The 17,195-nt window shown below is 43.3% G+C and overlaps 1 protein-coding gene across 1 annotated transcript; it reads right to left on the reverse strand.

Annotated features, from left to right (window-relative positions):
• Positions 1–701: 701 nt before the first annotated feature.
• LOC137306293 (guanylate-binding protein 1-like) lies at positions 702–17,033 on the reverse strand. Its single transcript, XM_067975459.1, has 10 exons — positions 16,934–17,033; positions 15,863–16,065; positions 13,877–14,004; positions 12,179–12,288; positions 10,953–11,146; positions 8,800–9,042; positions 7,565–7,842; positions 7,080–7,292; positions 2,516–2,618; positions 702–1,419 (listed from the first exon to the last, which is right to left on the reverse strand). The coding sequence occupies exons 2-10, from the start codon at positions 16,053–16,055 to the stop codon at positions 1,025–1,027; spliced, it is 1,857 nt and encodes a 618-aa protein (XP_067831560.1). The 5' UTR covers positions 16,056–16,065; positions 16,934–17,033; the 3' UTR covers positions 702–1,024.
• Between the last annotated feature and the right edge of the window lie 162 nt (positions 17,034–17,195).

Genomic DNA, 17,195 nt, shown 5'->3' on the forward strand with positions numbered 1-17,195 from the left:
CCATGGTTCAAAGTTAATATTACATATGAACATTGTAGTCGCGGTGTAAAAGAATAGATTCAGCATTCGATTGGAAGCAAGGATCAGAGGCAATCAGTGAGGTATGTTTTTCATTCATATAGGAACAGGAGTAGGCCATTCAGCCCCTCGTGCCTGCTCCGCCATTCGATAAGATCATGGCTGATCTGTGATCTAACTCCATATATCTGCCTTTGGCCCAAATCCCTTAATACCTTTGGTTGCCAAAAAGCTATCTATCTCACATTTAAATTTAAGCAATTGAGCTAGTATCAATTGCCGTTTGCGGGAGAGAGTTCCAAACTTCTACCACCCTTTGTGTGTAGAAATGTTTTCTAATCTCGCTCCTGAAAGGTCTGGCTCTAATTTTTAAGACAGTGTCCCCTACTCCTAGAATCCCCAACCAGCGGAAATAGTTTCTCTCTATCCACCCTATCTGTTCCCCTTAATATCTTATAAACTTCGATCAGATCACCCCTTAACCTTCTAAACTCTAGAGAATACAACCCCAATTTGTGTAATCTCGCCTCGTAACTTAACCCTTGAAGTCTGGGTATCATTCTAGTAAACCTACGCTGCACTCCCTCCAAGGCCAATATGTCCTTCCGAAGGTGCCTAAAGTACAGTTGTAGTTCATTTGAAGATTGGGAATGACCATTATCCATTTTAATTAAGTGTCTTTGCCTTGTAAAGCAAGGTACATTTCTAGATAGTGTTCTGTCTTTATTGACACCAACTTTTTCCATCCATTAAACACACGGCCGCAGCCCGGTAATGCCAACCTTGAACATTAACAGCTGTGCTCATCTTTGGTAGATTGAGTGACGACACCTTACTCAAGAATAAACTTTATTTTCTACAAACTGTGCATTAAAGACATTTCTGCTTTACACAAGTGGCGTTGCCAGTAATTATAACCACGAGTGATTTGCTAACAGAACAAATAACGTTTCAGCTTTGTCTCATCAGATTGAGCAAGTGCCCAACTATTTTAATGATCAATTGACTATTCGCCATCCTCGCCTATAAAGGCAGTGGCAAACGCCCTGGCCGCACTGAATATAGAACGCAAGATCCCCATGAAATCTATGACGTTCACAAGGCCTCCAGCTCGTGTTTGTTGCTCCTGGTCCTTCAGTTGTTGAATTTGCTCTTCCATGAGTTCAGCTTTTTCCTGGAAACCTTTTTCCAACACAGCCTTCTGCTCGGTCATCATGCTTTCCAGGGCCATCTGCTGTTCCTTTATTATTTCCTCCCTCTCCTGCTCCATTTTCAGCTTCATTTGCCAAAGATTCTCCTCGTTGCTTCTTTTCTCGTCCTGCCTCAGCTGTTTCAGTCGCAAGAGTTCCTCTTCCCCAGCCTTGTTCAGCTGTTCCATCAGGGCTGCCTTCTCCTTTTCACCTTTGATGGGGGAAGAAGAAAGTTTTGTTAGTCTTAGTGATGTTTTTTTTTTAAATTATTATTCATTCATGGGATGTGGGCGTCGCTGGCGAGGCCGGCATTTATTGCCCATCCCTAATTGCCCTCGAGAAGGTGGTGGTGAGCCGCCTTCTTGAACCGCTGCAGTCCATGTGAAGGTTCTCCACTGCACAGCCGATTAATTGGTCAACTGACCTGTTTGGAACAGATTTCTTGGCGTTTCTATCCTTCCACTCACAAAGATGCGATTAGTTGGTGACTGCTTCTCGAAGGTGCGATGGGCAGTTCACTGGGCTCCCAAAATCTCAGTGGAATTCCAATGTCTACTCAAGCTAAATTGAGATTTAGCCACCATCTCAAAATGGATTTAAGACTTTTGTACAAGACACTGATTTGGAGTGCAGTCGTTTTGTGCACAGCCAGATTTTGGACCATGATGGTGACTAACCATTTGATCCTTTGTTACCCTGGTTAAGGGTTCGATTCCCAGGATCAGCTTACTTCCAGAACTTTATATATGGTGTTCTTAAGGGGGGATAAAAATCCTCGACAAATGTCACAAAATAACAGGTGGAGATTGTTCTCCTTCAAGCAGGGAAGTATTTACTTTAAAATCATGGCTGGGTTAGATAAAAGAGAAACTGTTCCCTTGGCAGAAGGGTTGAGGATCAGGACACAGATTTAAGGTGATTGGCAAAAGAACCAAAGGCGACATGAGGAAAATGCAACAAATGGTTGTGATCTGGAATTCGCTGCCTGAAAGGGCGGTGGAAGCAGATTCAATAACTTTCAAAAGGGAATTGGATAAATACTTGAAAGGAAAAAAAAGTGTAGGGCTACGGGGAAAATGGGACTAACTGGACTGCTCTTACAAAGAGCCGGCAGGGGCTTGATGGGCCGAATGGCCTCCTTCTGTGCTATGGCAATTCTAACAGCGGTGTAAAGATTGAATGAGGTTGACTGAAGGCTACGAAAACAGTTGTGTTAATCTGATCGCCGCACTGAGGAATTCTGCGGGCCAATCTTCACTTGCCAAGAGAGTTAGACCAAAGCAGAAAAAGGTGTGTAATGTCCCTACTAGCCAATTTCTTCTCAGATTCCGACAGCTGCTTCTCCGCCTGCAGTATGGTGTCCGCCTCCACCTGCTTCCTCTTAAGGAAATCTGCAAGGACCACTTCAGCCTGTTAACGAAACATAAGGGACCTCAGTTATGCAGAGACGAGAGATAAGTTGGGATTGTTCCCCTTTAGGGCAGATAAGTTTAGGAGAGTTCCAAATTATGAGGCGTTTAAAACAGTGGATAGGGCAAAACTGTTTCTACTGGTAGATAAATCTCCGGGACCTGATTAAATGTATCCCAGGATGTTATGGGAGGTCAGGGAGGAAATTGCGGGTCCCCTAGCAGAGATATTTGAATCATCGACAGCTACAGGTGAGGTGCCTGAAGATTGGAGGGTAGCAAATGTTGTGCCTTTGTTTAAGAAGGGCGGCAGGGAAAAGCCTGGGAACTACAGACCGGTGAGCCTGACATCTGTAGTGGGTAAGTTGTTAGAGGGTATTCTGAGGGACAGGATCTACAGGCATTTGGAGAGGCAGGGACTAATTAGGAACAGTCAGCATGGTTTTGAGAGAGGAAAATCATGTCTCACGAATTTGATTGAGTTTTTTGAAGGGGTAACCAAGAAGATAGATGAGGGCTGTGCAGTAGATGTGGTCTACATGGACTTTAGCAAAGCCTTTGACAAGGTAACACATGGTAGGTTGTTACATAAGGTTAGATCTCACAGGATCCAAGGTGAGGTAGCCAATTGGATACAAAATTGGATTGACGACAGAAGACAGAGGGTGGTTTTTCAAACTGGAGGCCTGTGACCAGCGGTGTGCCTCAGGGATCGGTGCTGGGTCTGCTGTTATTTGTTATTTATATTAATGATTTGGATGAGAATTTAGGAGGCATGGTTAGTAAGTTTGCAGATGACACCAAGATTGGTGGCATTGTGGACAGTGAAGAAGGTTATCTAGGATTGCAACGGGATCTTGATAAATTGGGCCAGTGGGCCGACGAATGGCAGATGGAGTTTAATTTAGATAAATGTGAGGTGATGCATTTTGGTAGATCGAATCGGGCCAGGACCTACTCCGTTAATGGTAGGGTGTTGGGGAGAGTTATAGAACAAAGATCTAGAAGTACAGGTTCATAGCTCCTTGAAAGTGGAGTCACAGGTGGATAGGGTGGTGAAGAAGGCATTCAGCATGCTTGGTTTCATTGGTCAGAACATTGAATACAGGAGTTGGGATGTCTTGTTGAAGTTGTACAAGACATTAGTAAGGCCACACTTGGAATACTGTGTACAGTTCTGGTCACCCTATTATAGAAAGGATATTATTAAACTAGAAAGTGCAGAAAAGATTTGCTAGGATGCTACTGGGATTTGGTGGTTTGACTTATAGGGAGAGGTTGGATAGACTGGGACTTTTCTCCCTGGAGTGTAGGAGGTTAAGGGGTGATCTTATAGAAATCTATAAAATAATGAGGGGCATAGATAAGGTAGATAGTCAAAATCTTCTCAAAGGTAGGGGAGTCTATAACGAGGGGGCATAGATTTAAGGTGAGGGGAGAGATACAAAAGGGTCCAGAAGGGCAATTTTTTCACTCAAAGGTTGGTGAGTGTCTGGAACGAGCTGCCAAAGGCAGTAGTAGAGGCGGGTACAATTTTGTCTTTTAAAAAGCATTTGGACAGTTACATGGGTAAGATGGGTATAGAGGGATATGGGCCAAGTGCAGGCAATTGGGACTAGCTTAGTGGTATAAACTGGGCAACATGGACATGTTTGGCCGAAGGGCCTGTTTCCATGTTGTAAACTTCTATGAAAACAATTGGCAAAAGAACCAGGAGAGATAAGAATTTAAGAAAACGCAAGTTATGATCTAGAATGTGCTGCCTGGAAGGGCTGAGGGCGGTAGATTCAAGCTACTTTCAAAAAGGGGAATTGGATAGATTTGTAAAAGGAAAAACATTGCAGGGCTATGGTGAAAACTGGGGCTAACTGGATCACTCTTTCAAACATAAGCACGGTGGGCCATCTGTTCTGCAACACTGATTGTATGAAAACGCTGGTATTAAAAATTAGGCCTAATACATTTACCTCAAAGGGCCAGGTTATCTCCAAGACTGTGTAGCTGCATCACCGTATCCTGTAAACTCACTGGTTTATTACTTCAACGACAACAGGCATCCATTATTCAAAAAGGCATCAGAAAAGTTAATGTTTACATACGAATAGTACTAATGTGCCGGTTGCTAAGCAGGGGATAAGGGGAAAATGGTTCTACCAGGCCTCCCCACGCTGTTCAGCCATCTGTCCGAGATACTGAAACACCACGTTAATCAGAACGACTGCCCTCAGATGCAACCCCAATATTGAGAGTTGACATTTAACGTAAAATGCGGGGCACCCTCTTCTACCTGAAGACTGCAGGGAAAAGGTCCCACTGCGGTTTCACCATAAACTATCCCCCAGTGTTTCACACAAGATGAAGCAGTTCACTTGCTGATCTCCAAGAGTCGGAAGGACATGTTGGTGTAGTCTTTTTAGATTCAGGCAATTCAGCTGCTCCGACTGATTAGAAAGAACTGTATCCACTAAAATGGAAGTCTCGCTACAGTGACCAGAGCCACAAAGAAAGGAAGGCTGCTGGGGTTGGAACTCAGATTGGTTACAATACATTTTTGCGAGGAAATGCACACTACATTAAAAAGAGGGATCAATTCGTACAGATTCACAAAGCCTACGGTGTAAGGTGACAAACTAAAACATTCAAGATTCTGGGTTTTAGAAATGAGGTCCAAAGTACAAAAGGGAAGGGATAAAGCTTAGTTAAATTTAGGCATGACACACTTAGAATGGTTGGCAGTCTTGCAGCCCTCGTTATAGGCTGGAGCTCAACGGCAGAGATGGTTGAAAGAAGATACCAGATGAGAGCATTTAACTTGTGGAAAGACTGGAGAATTAAGGCTCTGTTCACTAGAAGAGGTCAAGAGGGGGTTTGTTCAAACTTGAGGGGAGAGAGGGTTAAGTGGGAGAAACGATTTCCCCTGGTCAGTTAAACCTTAGAGACAACTAAAGTGCATAAATCATTAATGTAGGAATGGAAGGTCAGGAAAAGACCATCTGTTTATCCAGCCCGTCCCTACAAGGGATGGCACAACCCACCCCCTCCCTGAGTCACCTGGAAGAGGCAAAAGATCAGGAGGCTTCAAGGGGGAAATCCCACCCATCTCATCTTCCTTCTATAACCCACTCCAGGGACTTGCTCACCTTTTCGAAGGGCTGCAGGTCACCCAAAATGTATTGCGATCTGTTCCAAAAGGCATACTATTTTCAAAACTAAATTTAACCCAGCTCTACTTTTGTACTTTAAAGTTGGCCTTCTAGGCCTTCCATCTCAAAGTCAGCCAATCTCTAGAAAACTCAAATCACACCTCATCGAAGTCTATGTTTCTCGAATGAAAGATCTCCCCAATTCCCAGAACCTCTAACGTTAATAGCTCCAGGACTGGGAGAACAATTTGTATCGCTTTCTTCTGGAGCCACTGCAGTGTTCAATATTCCCCCACCTTCATGGTTCAGGATCATTTGACAACCTGCTTGCCATGGATTAAAAACATGCCCGTGTAAAGCACACGGATATTCAATTTAGGCCACAAAGGAGGCACATTTGTTACACTTGTGGGTCGCAATATCTCAAATAGATATCGGGCAATGCGAGTCAGTTCCCATGACCAAAGTGCTCAGATCGCTTATGGAGAAACCTGACTCCAAGTCTTAACACCTACCATGTTAGGGAACCAAAAGTAGTGTGGTGCCTTAAATCGCATCATACTACTGTATAAATGACAGTATTCCTATTTTTATTTCGCACTAGAAACATGGAAAATAAGAGCAGGAGTAGGCCATTTGAGCCTGCTCCGCCATTCAATATGATCATGGCTGATCATCTATCAATACCATATTCCCACTCTTTCCCCATACCCCTTGATGCCTTGTTTCTAGAAATCTATCTAGCTCATTCTTAAATATATTCAGTGACTTGGCCTCCACTGCCTTCTGTGGTAGAGAATTCCACAGGTTCACCACCCTCTGAAGAAATTTCTCCTCATCTCAGTCCTACCGCATATCCTGAGACTGTGACCCCTCGTTCTGGACCCCCCATCCAGGGGAAACATCCTCCCTGCATCCAGTCTGTCCAGCCCGGTCAGAATTTTATACGTTTCAATGAGATCCCCTCTCATTCTTCTAAACTCGAGTGAATACAGGCCGAGTCAACCCACTGACCTACCAATACCCCGAGACCTTATTCGCTTTCCCACTGGCCTCTTGGAAGGCTTGGGAACCTTAAATGCTTCATCTGACACGGACTCCAGGAGAGATGGCCATTCAAACTGTTGAACTAATCATTTGTACTAAAAGATAACTAGAATTAAGCTCTAAGTGGTAACTTCTTTTGACAAGATAACATGCATGTTCACCCCAGAAATTAACAACTTGAACAAAATGTCACTTAACAGAAGCAATGTTAAGCTGATTTTTTTTCCCCCCTGCGGCTTATATTTTACAAAAGTCGTAACGATAATTCTCACCTTGATTCCCTTCCCAGGGGCGGAGTGGTATTTAGACACCATCGCGTTCCTGTCCTCGGCGTACAGCCGATACCCACTGGGTTGGGTGTAAATCCCCTCCTGGAGTTTTTGGTCCATTTCTATGGAGAGGCTCTGAAGGAGATTGTTGCATTTTTCCATCGACGCACGCTCGTTTTTCCCGCAGATATCTAGATATTGATGTGCGAGGTCACACTGGGACAAAATATATGAGATTTGCTTTATAAGTAGGACCGGACGCAAATACGGGGTAGTTTACACTGAATTTTGCACTTCAATTTCACCAAATAGGATCGTGATAAAGAATGGAATGCGATTCTACAAAAACTGGGAATACAGTTACCTTAACTACAATCCTACTTTGCGGAAATTTCCAGCGCAGGGGTAAAAATGGCACTGGTCTCCTTTGAGAAAAGTTCCCAAATGAGTCAAACCAACAGCTGTGAAAATGAGAGTAATGCCCTTACCACCACTTGTTTTTGGCACTCTTGATTCTGGTCTTTGAAGGAACGCTGCATGAAGATCTCAAGGGCACCTTTTTCGCACTTCCCGTGTATGTCCGAAAGCTCCTTGGTTTCCATTGGTGTTTCCACCAGTTGTTCCATCTGCTGCCTGTAGTAAGCAGAGGCCTGTAGAACGGCGGCCGCATTTTCTATCTTGGCCAAGGAGGCAACGGCATCGTCCATGCAAGGGACGGCCCCGCTGGCAATAGCGGAGACATAGTTGGTCGCTAACGTGCCCAACACTTAAAGCAAAGATTTTTTAAAAAGGCATTTTACTGAAAGCTTTATGCAACTTGAGCTATGAAAGGAGTCAATTGGGGTCATGTTTTCATAATTTATTGTACTTCAGAAACAGCTACTAAAAATTCTATGCCCATAGCTTTTCAATAGACCTATAACTGGACCAAAATTTAGAGACGAGAGAATTTGGAATTGTGCTCCATACAGAATGTAAAGGAGATTTTAATAGATGTTCAACATCTTTGATAGTGTAAATAAAGAGAAATTGTTTCCATTGACAGGGGTTCGGTAACCAGACCGAACAGATTTAAGATAATTGGCAAGAGAACCAGGAGGAGACATGTGTTATGATTTGGCATGCACTGCCTGAGGGGATGGTGGAAGCAGATTCAGTAGACGCACAGATGAAGTGCCCACTTGTGGGTGAACCCAAAGCAAAGGGCCATAAATAGTCACTAAAAAAAAAATCCTCAAATTCATGAACATTTTCCCCCAGAGCGGATTGGACATGCTACCACGTGGGGTAGCTGAGGCGAATAGCATACATGCATTTAAGGGGAAGCTAGTTAGGTACATGAGGGAGAACTTAAGTTTGGTTGATATGGTTAGATGAAATGAGAAGCAGCTGGTGCGGGGGCATGAGCACCAGCATGGACGTGTTGGGCCGAATGGCCTGTTTCTGCACTGTAAATTCCATGTAGTAACTTTCGATTGGATATGTACTTCAAAAATGTGCAGGGCTGTGGGAAAAGAGCAGGGGGTGGTTGGAACTGAATGGATAGGTCTTTCAAAGAGCCGGCACAGGCACGATGGGCCGAATGGCCACATTCTGTGCCGAATGATTCGACGTTACTTGAAAGTGAGAATCGCCAGTTGAAATTTATGTACATAGCCATGAGAGTTCTTTCGATGGTTGTCGAGCACATGGTGTTCCCATAGGTTTCAGGGCTCATACTTACTCCTCCCGTTAATGAGGTGGCCTCCTTTGAGGGATTTGGGTTGCGATGTTTCGTAGATGTAAGTGCAGAACCGCTGGCACTCGTGGACGAAGCTCACGTCTATCTGATGTTCCGGAATATGTTCCATCACATGCAGATTGCAGCCAACAACGGGACGGGAAAAAACAAAACATTTCCGTTTGGGGAAAAAATTCCGGATGCATTGCCGGGGCAAGTTATATTCCATCACCTTCTTTGAAGTACCTGCATTTAAAAAAAAAATTGTAACAATGCAAATTTGAGTGACAGAACTGTGAATTGTAATACTGTGCAACCTCTGAATGGATATAGCTGGACAGCAAATCAGAGGCCACTGAAGGTGGGAGCCCCAAAGGGACTTAGGGGTTCAGGTACATAGATCATTGAAGTGTCATGAACAGGTGCAGAAAATAATCAATAAGGCTAATGGAGTGCTGGCCTTTATATCTAGAGGAAGAGAGTACAAGGGGGCAGAAGTTATGCTGCAGCTATACAAAACCCTGGTTAGACCACACCTGGAGTACTGTGAGCAGTTCTGGGCACCGCACCTTCGGAAGGACATATTGGCCTTGGAGGGAGTGCAGCGTAGGTTTACTAGAATGATACCTGGACTTCAAGGGTTAAGTTACAAGGAGAGATTACACAAATTGGGGTTGTATTCTCTGGAGTTTCGAAGGTTAAGGGATGATCTGATCGAAGTTTATAAGATATTAAGGGGAACGGATAGAGTGGAGAGAGAGAAACTATTTCCACTGGTTGGGGATTCTAGGAGTAGGGGGCACAGTCTAAAAATTAGAGCCAGACCTTTCAGGAGTGAGATTAGAAAACATTTCTACACAAAGGGTGGTAGAAGTTTGGAACTCTCTTCCGCAAACGGCAATTGATACTAGCTCAATTGCTAAATTTAAATGTGAGATAGATAGCTTTTTGGCAACCAAAGGTATTAAGGGATATGGGCCAAAGGCAGGTATATGGAGTTAGATCACAGATCAGCCATGATTTTAATCAAACGGCAGAGCAGGCACGAGGGGCTGAATGGCCTACTCCTGTTCCTAATGAGGGAGCATTTTAAATGGAATTTAATAATCATAGGTGGGACGCCATTAAAGCTGGCCAAACAAATAACGTCCATTGGACAGTCAACAGAAAACAGCCACTGGGATAAATGTTCTTAATTACTACTTTTTTTTTAAAAAAAGATTGAAGATAGAATTTATGATTGGGTTCCTCACTCGGGGTAGATCTCCTGCAGTGATACAGATCGCAGTGCTCCACAAAACACATACAGTTGAAGTGATCAAGAAAGATGGGTGTTTGGCAAGAATCTGATCTAAAGGATAGAGGTGCAAAAAAAAGATTTACAAGGATATCAGAACTGAGAGGTCATGCCCATCAGGACATATTGACCAGGCTGAGGCTCTGTTCTCTAGAAAAAAAGGCCCAGGACTGACCTGAGGTGTTAAAGATTATGAAAGGATTTGACAGGATAGATAAAGACACTTCCACTTGTGGGAAACACCAAAACTAGGGGCCCATAAATAAAAAGGTAGTCGCAATTATATGCGATCAGGAATTCAGGAGAAGCTTCTTTACCCAGGGTGGTTAGAATATGGAACTTGCCACAAGGAGGAGTTGAGACGAATAGCATCGATGCATCTAAATGGGAAATCTAGATAACATGAGGGAGAAAGGAATAGAAGGATATGTTGGTAGATGAGGTAGGGTGGGAAGAGGCTCATGGAGCATAACCACCAGCATAGACCAGTTGGGCCGAATGGCCTGTTTCTCTGCTGTAGCTCCCGCACTGTCCATTGGACCACCACTGCAATTGTGAATAACAGTGGGTTTGACCCAAAGCACCTAATTTTAAGATGGAGGGACTAGTTATATTTGATTGACCTCCCAGTCCGGGTTACAATGGGATCCAGGACGTTAGGTGTACAGGAGAACAACTGAGCCCCCAGTATCAGTTGTCATTTTGGAATTAAGGTGACCGATCCGCTTCTTGGGAGGTACCGTTGTGTATGCGCGGCTGTCCAATTACTTTTGAGAGAGAGAGAGGGGGAAGAGGAAAGGACATTTGACCGAAACAAGACCTTTCATCCTTCAGAGGGGGAAAAAAAATCCTTTTTTACCTTTTTTCAGCAGCAGAGCGTGTTCCAGATATTCGTCCTGATTCACCACTTTGCCCTCGATTTTCAATTCGAGACTGAAATCCCTGACTGACCAGACAAAAGTCGGGAAAAACTTCAAATATTCGATCTCATCGTCCTCATGGGAATCTTCACTCGCTTTAACTTTGATCAGCTCGGTCAGCTCAGTAACAAAACTGGACTGGTTAAAGACTCGAGTTTTAACACAGGAAACACAAAACTAAACAGACAGACACTAATCACACAAATTTTGCTGTGTGTAATTGGAGAAGTTTGTAATAATTACCCTCTTACTGTATCTTAAATGTATCAAAACGCTTAATATAGTCGATGCTTGACTTAAGCAGGGAAACTTGCCAGCCACTACGTACAGCAAGATCCCACAAAGATCGATTAATCGGCAGCGTTGGGCCAGTGAAGAATTTGGCCACTCCAGGCTAACTCCAGGGTAACTCCAGGCTTCGACTAGTATCGTGACCATTAACGTTCAGCGAATGCTTCCCTTGCTTTAGGGTCTCAGACACCCGAGACGGTGCAGCGCTGCTCTGGACTTGAGCCTATATTATGAGCCGAAGCTTGAAGCCAGAGCTGTGCTACCAACTGAGCCAAGGGAACGGACTGTAATTCAGCATCTCAGCCAGCATCAACATCAAGGACTGAAGGGCAGCAGAGTTTTTCCCATCGGTAGGGTGTGTCCACAAGCCCCCCATGGCCGAATAGCGGTTGCTGGTACTTCCAATGGAGGGACTTGAGCGCTTTTAATTGAGATTGAGGGGGTGTTGATGGACATACCTTGGAGGCAACTCGTTTCACGACAGGCCGTTCCTATAGAACTCTGTCAACTAATGAGGATAACTTTACATCCAAACCCATACAGCTGCAAGGTCAAGGTTAAGTCAAGTTAGAATTACAGTAAAGTTTTTTGGTGGCGAATTGGACATTATATGTGTTCTCCTGCTCGACTCAGACAAGCCAAACGCTCAACCTGTTACCCACGGACTTGCATTAAATTGAGTCTATAATCCATAGAGGTTCATGACTCGTGAACCTTAAATATAATAAACAGACTAAATTAATCTACCCAACTCATCCATTCATTCTCGTGTTGTGGTTGAAATTTATCCATAACGCCATTAACTGACTCTTATCGACGTTACCTTGGATGATTTTTTGGGGGAATTTAATCCCTTCAAAAACAAAAAGGATACTGTAGTTTCTCCAGAGCATATTGATCGATTGTCCCCATACTGTTGTATACAAGGGCACTGCTCAGAAGTACCGCAAGAGCAAAGATCCAGCTGTCGTTTTTCTGATCGCCCTGAAGAAGGGAATGATTCGGTTCTATAGTATCTCAATTACTAAGAGCATCTCGACTCAGCTGAATATTTTAACCCATGTGATGGAAGAATTTCATTCAGATTTGCAGGGATGAAAACAAAAATCATCCGTTACATTAGGCTCAGAGAGTTCGCTCTTTTACAAGAACGGGAGGAGGCCATTCAGCCCCTCGAGCCTGTTCCGCCATTCAATTAGATCATGGCTGATCTGTATCTTAACTCCATTTACCCGATTTGGTGCCATATCCCTTACCTAACAAAATAAAACCATCAATTGCCGTTGTGACATTTTCAATTGCCCCCCAGCAACATTTTTTCATTGAGTTCCAGATTCCCACTCCCCTTTGTGTGAAGAAGTGCTTCCTGACATCACCCCTGAACGGCCTGGCTCTAATTTTAAGGTTCTGGACTCTCCCTCAGAAGAAAGAGTTTCTCTATCTACCCTATCAAATCCTTCAATCATCTTAAATACCTCAGTTAGATCACCCCTTAGTCTTCGATACTCGAGGGAATAGAAGCCCAGTCCATGCAACCTGTCCTCATAACCCGATTGTCCCCAATAGCATTGCCCGACTTAGTTCTGGTGAACGATACAATGAAGAGAAATGATACAATGAAGTGTCAACGATAAAAATGCTAGCCCGGAAAAGGACAGTTCGGTGAGATAAAAGGGGATTCCCCAAATTAACTGGACAGAAGAGTTAGCAGACTAGCTAGATGATTGGGAGATCAAATATGAGACGAGAAATATAATCCTATAAAAAAAAAGGCAAAAATAAAGTTTTGTGGATAAATAAAACGATGGAGATATGTAATATTTTAGCCTGGACTCCATCCAAGATAATCACAATACTGCAGTGGGGAGGTAAAGGAATTAGACTAAAAAAGGACCACAAAAAGGGAACAATGTTATTTTTTCAAATAAACAAAAACCAAGGACCAGTGATGCAGGAACTAGTCCAAATATGGAGGATAAAGCAATGCAGAGATGTGAAATATTGGCCATCGGTTTTTAAACAAGGAATTGTGGAGAAACAGCACAAGCGTACGACAAGGGTGTGGAAGCACTTGATATAACCAACTGTAGAGGGGGAATTGGTTCAGCAAAACCAGGCAGAACCCAAGGCGGACCCACGTCAGATCAGATAGCAAAGGTTCTGGGCATGGTTATGAAATTTTGCCTTGAGCAGCCAATGTTACACCCTTGATCAAGAGTGCGCACAAATAAGGTAACTATAGACCAGTTCAAATCCCACCACGGCATCTGGGGAATTTAAATTCAATTAATTAAATGAAGTCTGGAATAAAAAATAACTATCAGTAATTGGTAACCATGAAACTACTGGATTGGTTCTCTAATGCCCTTTAGGGAAGGAAACCTGCCGTCCTTACCCAGTCTGGCCTATATGTGACTCCAGACCCACAGCAATGTGGTTGATTCTTAATCGCCCTCCGAAATGGCCTAGCAAGCCACTCAAGAAGGCGGCTCACCACCACCTTCTCAAGGGCAATAAATGCCGGCCTTGCCAGCGACACCCACATCCCATGAACGAATAAAAAAAAAATTACCTTCTCTACGTCCCCCAGACCTTCTGTATCCAGCAGCACCAAGCAAGTGTTCAGCCTGTGAGGGTGAGGCACACACCACATCCAGATCCCCTTAGTGTGAGACTGAACTGTCGACCCAAGGGAGAAACCTGGTTCAAACATGAAGGTGAAAATATATTAAGTGCAAGCTTGCTGGGCGACTTTAGATACGTTTTACACACCAAAAAGCAGCTGAACAAATCCCCAGGAGTATTGAATTCCCCAAATGCCAAGACACTATAGTAATTCAGAAGTTAATTCTTTTAATCTAGGTGGACAAAGAACAAACCGAAGGCATTGAGTGCTGAATTTCCTGCAACATTCCCTTTCCTTAATTTACACACTGGAATTGCTGCAGAAATCACCGATTCCTAGACAATAGGAAAGCAACTTAATTTTCCTTTGGTGGAGACTCAATTCGCCAAATCTGTCTGATTGTTTTTACTGCAAGAGGCATAGAATACAGAATTTCTTGCAGCTCTGTAAGAACTTGATGTCTGTGTCGATATGCGCGATCTTCTTGGAGATCCTTGCCACTGTGAGCCTGCAGTTTGTGGTGTCGATAGTAGCCATGATGTGGAGATGCCGGTGACGGACTGGGGTGGACAAGAAAGCAGACAAGATCCCGAAAGGACGACAGATCACGAACCCACTTGTCTGAACACTTTGATTGCCTTGACAACAGGCCGTTGGAAAGATTATCTGTAATCACCAGGCATTGTTCTCTGACTATATATGCAGTAACCTTCATGGAATCCCACACTCACCTGACGAAGGAGAAAGCCTCCGAAAGCTTGTGATTTTCAAATAAAACTGTTGGACTATAACCTGGTGTTGTAAGATTCCTTATGATTGAGAATAACCAGAGATGTGGCCCTCCTAGCAATGACTATCATTATGACTAGATATATCTCACGCAAGGTTCATCCTGAGCTGAGGAGCTAAAAGGGGAAAGACAATAATTCTCCAATACACATGCTATATGTTATGTGAAAAGGGGAGATTAGGCAGCTCATAATGTTGAGTCGTGAAGGGACAGTTTTAAGATTCTGGAACACGAGAAACAGTTTTGGAACCGGGTGGATGGGTTTCACTTCAAACGGACACCAAACAGAACTGTAGTGTAAACTGGTAAGCAGGAAATAACTCATTTAGGAGAGAAGGGAGATAGGGCTTAAAATAAATAAGGAAAAACCACCAAGGGCAAAAAAAGGGTCAGGTTAAACTGCATGGAGAAACACACAACCACCAATTGGAAACACTGGTGACTTTGCAAGGTTCAATCAGGCAGGATCAGTAATTAAACCTCGCTGGGTACAAGATTCAGAATACACGAGAAAGCAGGAGAGTTTGAGAAGCAATACGATAGAGACTGGTCACCCCAGTCCGACTGAAGTGAAAAATAGTGCGGTGACATCACGTGACCGGTCCTGTGTTACTTTCTGGCTACTCAGCAAACGATTAAGTGAAGGAAATCTCAGTAACGACCTAAAGGAGACAGGCGAATTAGGAACAAGAGTAGGCCATTCAGCCCCTTGAGCCCGCTCCGCCGTTTGATAAGATCATGGCTGATCTGTGATCTAACTCCATATACCTGCCTTTAGCCCATATCCCTTAATTCTATCAAAACATTCAAAGGGAGAAGTGGATAATCTTTTGTTAAGACAAAATATTTAGTGCAAGTTTTGATATTGCCAGCTGGATATTGATTATCTAATCTTCTGTTATAATAGTAGAGCTTTGACAAGCCAGTTTGTCAATTGCACATGGCAACGATCGTTCTAGCGAGCTACACCGCTTACCCGTAACTATTACTAACCAGCTTCTAAATTTCGAGACAAACCCAAACCTTGTAAAATGAGGACTCTACGAATGACAATATATATTTCCAGTGGACATTTACACCAGGCAACTATTCCAGTGCTGATGCCCAAGCGTTCGAAAGCCCAGGCAACAAACCCCTCTTACCGTGCGTCTTTCCTGCCAAGCGGTTCATTAAGTAAGACTTCCCAGTTCTGTAGAGTCCGACGATGGCCACAACCACCACGGGCTCGTTGTTACTGGCCAGGATGTCTACCGCATCAGGATTTACCCTCAATGAGCCGTCCGACGTGTTCTGAATGAAGCATATGGGAGTTTGCATGTAGGCCGCAGAGGCCATTTCAGTTCAGCTAAAAAAAAAGAAACAATATACTGATAATCAAAAGACATTTATCACAGCAGCAGTTCAGTAATGATCATTTTGGAATTAAAACTTAAAGTTGTGCAATTTGGGATCAATACATTTCAAGGTTTTAAACCAAATTAATATATCGTAACTGGGGAAAGTGTTAGAAATAAAAGCTCTTTGGAAATTAAGTTTTAAAAGTTGAATTTTAAATTACTTATTGACTTAACTCAGGCAAATAAACTTGGCTTATCCAGTGGAGTGAAAGCTGCGATTAAAGGATTGTCCTATGAGGGAGGATTAAGCCTATACTCACTGGAGTTTGAGGTGATCTCATTAAAACATAAGATTCTGAGGGGGCTTGACAGGGTAGATGTTGAGATTGCTTCCCCTGGCTGCAGAGTCTAGAACTAGGGGGCATAGTCTCAGGATAAGGGGTTGGCCATTCGAGATTGAGACAAGAAAGAATTTCTTCAGAGGGTCATGAATATTTGGAATTCTCTACCCCAGAGGGATGCTCAGTCATTGTGTACAGTCAAGACTGAGATCGATAGATTTTTGGACTCTAGGGGGAAATCAAGGGACATGGGGATCAGGCAGGAAAGTGGAGTTAAAGGTTGAAGATCAGCCATGATCTTATTAAATGGTGGAGCTCGAGGGGCCGAATAGCCTACTCTTACTTCTTCTGTTCTTAGCTTGATTCTGGGCAAAGAAACTAATCAATTTATTCAACAGTCATAACCTTCCCAGGATTTAGAAACAGAATGGTTTAAAAAGTTGAGACACAATTAAAGTCAGTTCCTTAACCAGTCAATACCGTAGAAAGTGATTTTCTTAAAAATCGCCAAGATATGTAATTTGTAGATAAACACCTGCGATACGACACTTTAGAGGGATTTGTTAAATCAGTGACCACTTAGAAAGCGATAACAAACACTATGCAGAAAACATACAGCCCAAGGACACCAGAGATAGCCATACATTCAAAAAAAAGCCAAACTTTAAAATGCTGAAATATAAAACACTACTTTTTATAACTTACACAAAACAACACAGCTTTCGGCTAAACTTTATTCCCGCTGTTCCTCGCACCTGGGGAGAGAATTTCTATTAGGTGACAATTAATTCACGTGG

This window comes from Heptranchias perlo, chromosome 42 (assembly GCF_035084215.1).
Source record: "Heptranchias perlo isolate sHepPer1 chromosome 42, sHepPer1.hap1, whole genome shotgun sequence".
Lineage (NCBI taxonomy): Eukaryota > Metazoa > Chordata > Chondrichthyes > Hexanchiformes > Hexanchidae > Heptranchias > Heptranchias perlo.